This window comes from Cystoisospora suis, assembly GCF_002600585.1.
Source record: "Cystoisospora suis strain Wien I chromosome Unknown contig_119, whole genome shotgun sequence".
Taxonomy (NCBI): Eukaryota; Apicomplexa; class Conoidasida; order Eucoccidiorida; family Sarcocystidae; genus Cystoisospora; species Cystoisospora suis.
In genome coordinates this window covers 2,231-5,929 of record NW_027152921.1, presented here as the reverse complement: position 1 = coordinate 5,929, position 3,699 = coordinate 2,231, and the positions used below count along the sequence as shown (strand labels likewise).

Below are 3,699 nucleotides of genomic sequence, written 5' to 3'. Positions count from 1 at the left end.
CCCACAGAGGAAGAGTTCTCCGGCAGTCGACACACATAGTAGTGGCTGTCGGAGTACTAGAACGCAGAGCAACTCGAGTAGGCAGCCGAACAACGGACAGACATACTCAAAGGACGACTGTTAGTGTTTGTGAGACACATCCGTTGTAGATCCGTGGGTGGCTCCGTCCGCCGCAAGGGGGCTCGGCGTGGATCGAGACCACGTTGCAGGACTCACGAGGTTCGTTCACGGTTAGCATCGGAAAAACGTTGGTTCCCCCCCCGTCTACTCGGGGTTCGACCTTCCGACGCCCCCCCCTGTCCCCGAGGGGCGGCACGGCACCACGGGGNNCCCCTGATCACGTCACTACACGGTCCCTCGTATGCACAGAACCATCAGAGGCTTCTGGGAGTCGCCGACTGGGATATCAACGACAGAAGCGGTCGAGCCGTTAGATCGGCGCATGCGCATCTGGTCGCTGGATTTGCCGGGGACTTTCCGGCCATCCCGCAAGAGGACGGTGAATAATTGACGGAAACCCATATGCAACGCTAAAGACTAGCGGGATAAGATAACCGCGTGGTGAAAGGTGACTTTTCACTCATGGACGATGAGGATGAGTTTCAGCATGTTAGCTCGCTGTCGCGACACACCGTACAGAAAGCACTGTCCCCGATCCCTTTTAGTTAGGGAGCCTGTTCTTTCCTTTTCAGTCTACTCACTTTTTTCTCGGTCCGCTCTTCAATCTCTTTTGCCTTGTCTAGACAGGTAGTGTGAAAGTCCGCTAACTGTCGGTGGCGCGGCATCCCTTCGTCCGTTGCCTCGCCGCTTAATCCGGACCTCATAAAGTCTGTGTTTTCCTTGTCACTCTTTCCTTACAAAGCTCGTTAAAATGCCTAGAAGAGCAAGGCCTTCCCTTGGGAGGGCAGGCCTTGGGTTTCACTCTTTCGTTCCAAGCCCCCTGAGTGGAAGGAGAAGCTTCTCCGCCACCTCTTCTCGGGCGAGGTGTCCGCCTAACCTTTCTAAGAGAGAACGGATTCTTCATTCTTCTCATGAAAAACACTTCCTCTTTGGCTCCCGTCACCCTGTGAACTGTCCTTCTTCTTCTTCTCTTTGTCGTGCTTCCTCTACTCACTGTGGTTTTCCCCTTAACGGCATCCCTCAGGAGGTCTCTCCAAACCGTCTCCTTTCTCAAGAGCTCGAGTTGCCTCTCGACTGCTCCCCGTGCTCTCCTACTGCTCCAACTTCTTTTTCTCCTACTCCCTCTACGTCTTTCTTTCTTTCTTTTTCGCATTCCGCTTCTTTCTTAAGGTCTCACTCTACATATCGACCTCGTTCTCTCGCGTCGCCCTCCATAACCAGCCGATCGATCACCTCTTCCTCTGCTAGGATCTGTCGTCCAATGAAGGGTAACTCTTCTCAAACTTTCTTTTCTTCTTCTCTCTATCCTTCCGTCAGCTCTTCGAGAATACCACATCGCCGTTCACTGGTGGATACCTCTCTGTTCACTCCCTGTTGTCGTCATAACCGGTATATTTCTGCGACTATATCATGTGCTTCCCTCCCTTTATCGAGGTCCAGGCGACGTCCCATCTCTTTTCTTGCTGTCCCTCTGTTTTCCACCTGTACTGTTGGGGGCCAGCGCTCTTTCTTCTCGTTCTCGTTGTCTTCTCTTTTGGCAACAACTGATACATCAAAAATAGGACAAGAAACACCGTCTAATTCTGTCCCTCAGAAGAAGCCGGCCGGGTCATCTGAAGCGGCAGAATCTGGTGCTATTGTCATGAACTCTTCCGATACCGAAGACACAACTGTTGATCTACGAAGGTCTTCCCCGAGTGTACATACACCAGAAACAGCACCTGAAGATTCACAGGGTCTTCCTGCTCGTGATAGCGCAGTGGTTGTGGAAGAGAAGGAGAGAGACCTTTCTCACGCGACTAAAGAAGATAGAAATGAAGCTCCGAAGATAGAAGAAAACGGCCAAGGAAAGAATCATTTAGAGGAGTACTTTCTATCGCCCTCAGGATATGACGGCCCAGGAGACGGATCCTATCGATCTGCTCTATTACAACGGATCAAAGAGGCTGTAAGGACATAAAAAGACGCATCGGTGACCTCTCTGTTGCCAAGCGACGGGGGAGAAAATCGCCGCTGTTCTGTTTATCTCCTACATGTATACAAATAAGAAAGAGAGGCGTATTTACATACGTGCAAGGTGTATATATTTATATACATATCATTTCTCCGATGTATGCCCACTTAAGGGTTTCTTCTCATCACTGCTCATCTCTCTGGACATGCCACCCCGGCAGCATCTATCTATCTTTAATCTATCAATCTATCTATCTTTAATCTATCTATCTTTAATCTATCTATCTATCTTTATCTATCTATCTATCTATCTATCTATCTATCTATCTATCTATCTATCTATCTATCTGCGTAAGGTCTGCACAGGTTGTTGGGCGGCCTAACGCATAAGTCCATCGTTAAATTCTTCGCATGTAAGGTTCGTCCCAGTCTGTATGTAGTCGTCCATACATACATAGCCACTCTACTTACCTGTCAGACCTTTACTGTCTGAATCACTTCATATGTGTATACGTACATCCTCATACATGCCTACATACACGATACCTGATAGAATTCTTTTTGTGCTTTTCTGTGCGCTGTTTGCCGCATGTATAGACAGCCGATTGGGCGTCAGAAGGACGTATGAACAGCTTCGTATCGGATGCCTTAGCCTCCTATAAGGCGACTGTTGATCTACCGTGGTAAGAGGAGCAACATCTTTAATCTATCTTTAATCTATCTGTCCATATGGGTGTTGAATCTGACTAGCATTCTACCAATTAAGCTGTTTCTCCGTCTACTTTACTTCCCTGGATATCTTGTCTTTTGCGACTTTCTCTCTCACCTCCCTGAGGGAGGCTTCGTATCTTCCTTCTTCTATCTTCTTTTCTATCTTCGTTCCCCTTCCCTTTTTTCTTTGTCCGAGGGAGGTGGTTGCCGTCTTATACACGGAGAACCGAGCAATCATCCTCTTCCCTTGAGTAGTGGTATTCCTACTCCCACTATGACTAGGGAGTGAAGAAGAAAAGCAGCTCCCCAGTCACATAAGGAGCAAGGCTTGATTGGAAATCTTCGCCCCACTGTCTCAAAATGATTCTCTTTTAGCCCTGGAGGAGAACAAGTCGTCGATACTTTCTCCTCCCCGCCACCCCGTAATTGTCGTACTTCTCACTCTTATGATGGTCGTCTTCATCAAGAGTCATCTATGCTTTTATATATATATACAGTCTTTCTTTGCATGACTCCTGGAGTGGGTCTACGCTCTTCAAGTCTACTCATCTCCCCATGTACCCTATCAGGTTCAAGGTGCGTTTTATATATAGAGTTGCATACATAGAGTAGATGGGTTAACTAGGCAACTCATAGGAAGGAAGAAAGCTGTCTGTGGAAATCTGACTAGGTGATGTCTCTACACGAAATGTTCATGCATAGAACTCTTTCCTTACGGCTACCTCGATATCTCTCATTTCTTTCAAGTCGCCCCTCTCTTATCCCACCTAAAGCGATGAAGACGATGCTAAGGTCCTTCGACCTAGCTACTTGACTTGTCTGCAGTTCTTTACATTTTCTCCTCTTCTCCTTTCCTTCACTCTACACAACCCCTACAAATACAAATACTCAACCACCACCCAAAACAGGAAACAA

General features: G+C 47.8%; 1 protein-coding gene across 1 annotated transcript in view; it reads left to right on the top strand.

Annotated features, from left to right (window-relative positions):
- Positions 1 to 534: 534 nt before the first annotated feature.
- Positions 535 to 3,699, top strand: part of CSUI_000291 (60 kda inner membrane protein) — a 5,150-nt gene continuing 1,985 nt past the window's right edge. Inside the window, exons 1-2 of the mRNA XM_068060525.1 lie at positions 535 to 2,068; positions 2,671 to 2,756. Of these exons, the coding sequence (XP_067927498.1) occupies positions 872 to 2,068; positions 2,671 to 2,756 (1,283 nt within the window). The 5' untranslated portion in view covers positions 535 to 871. The remainder of the gene's footprint in view (positions 2,069 to 2,670; positions 2,757 to 3,699) is intronic.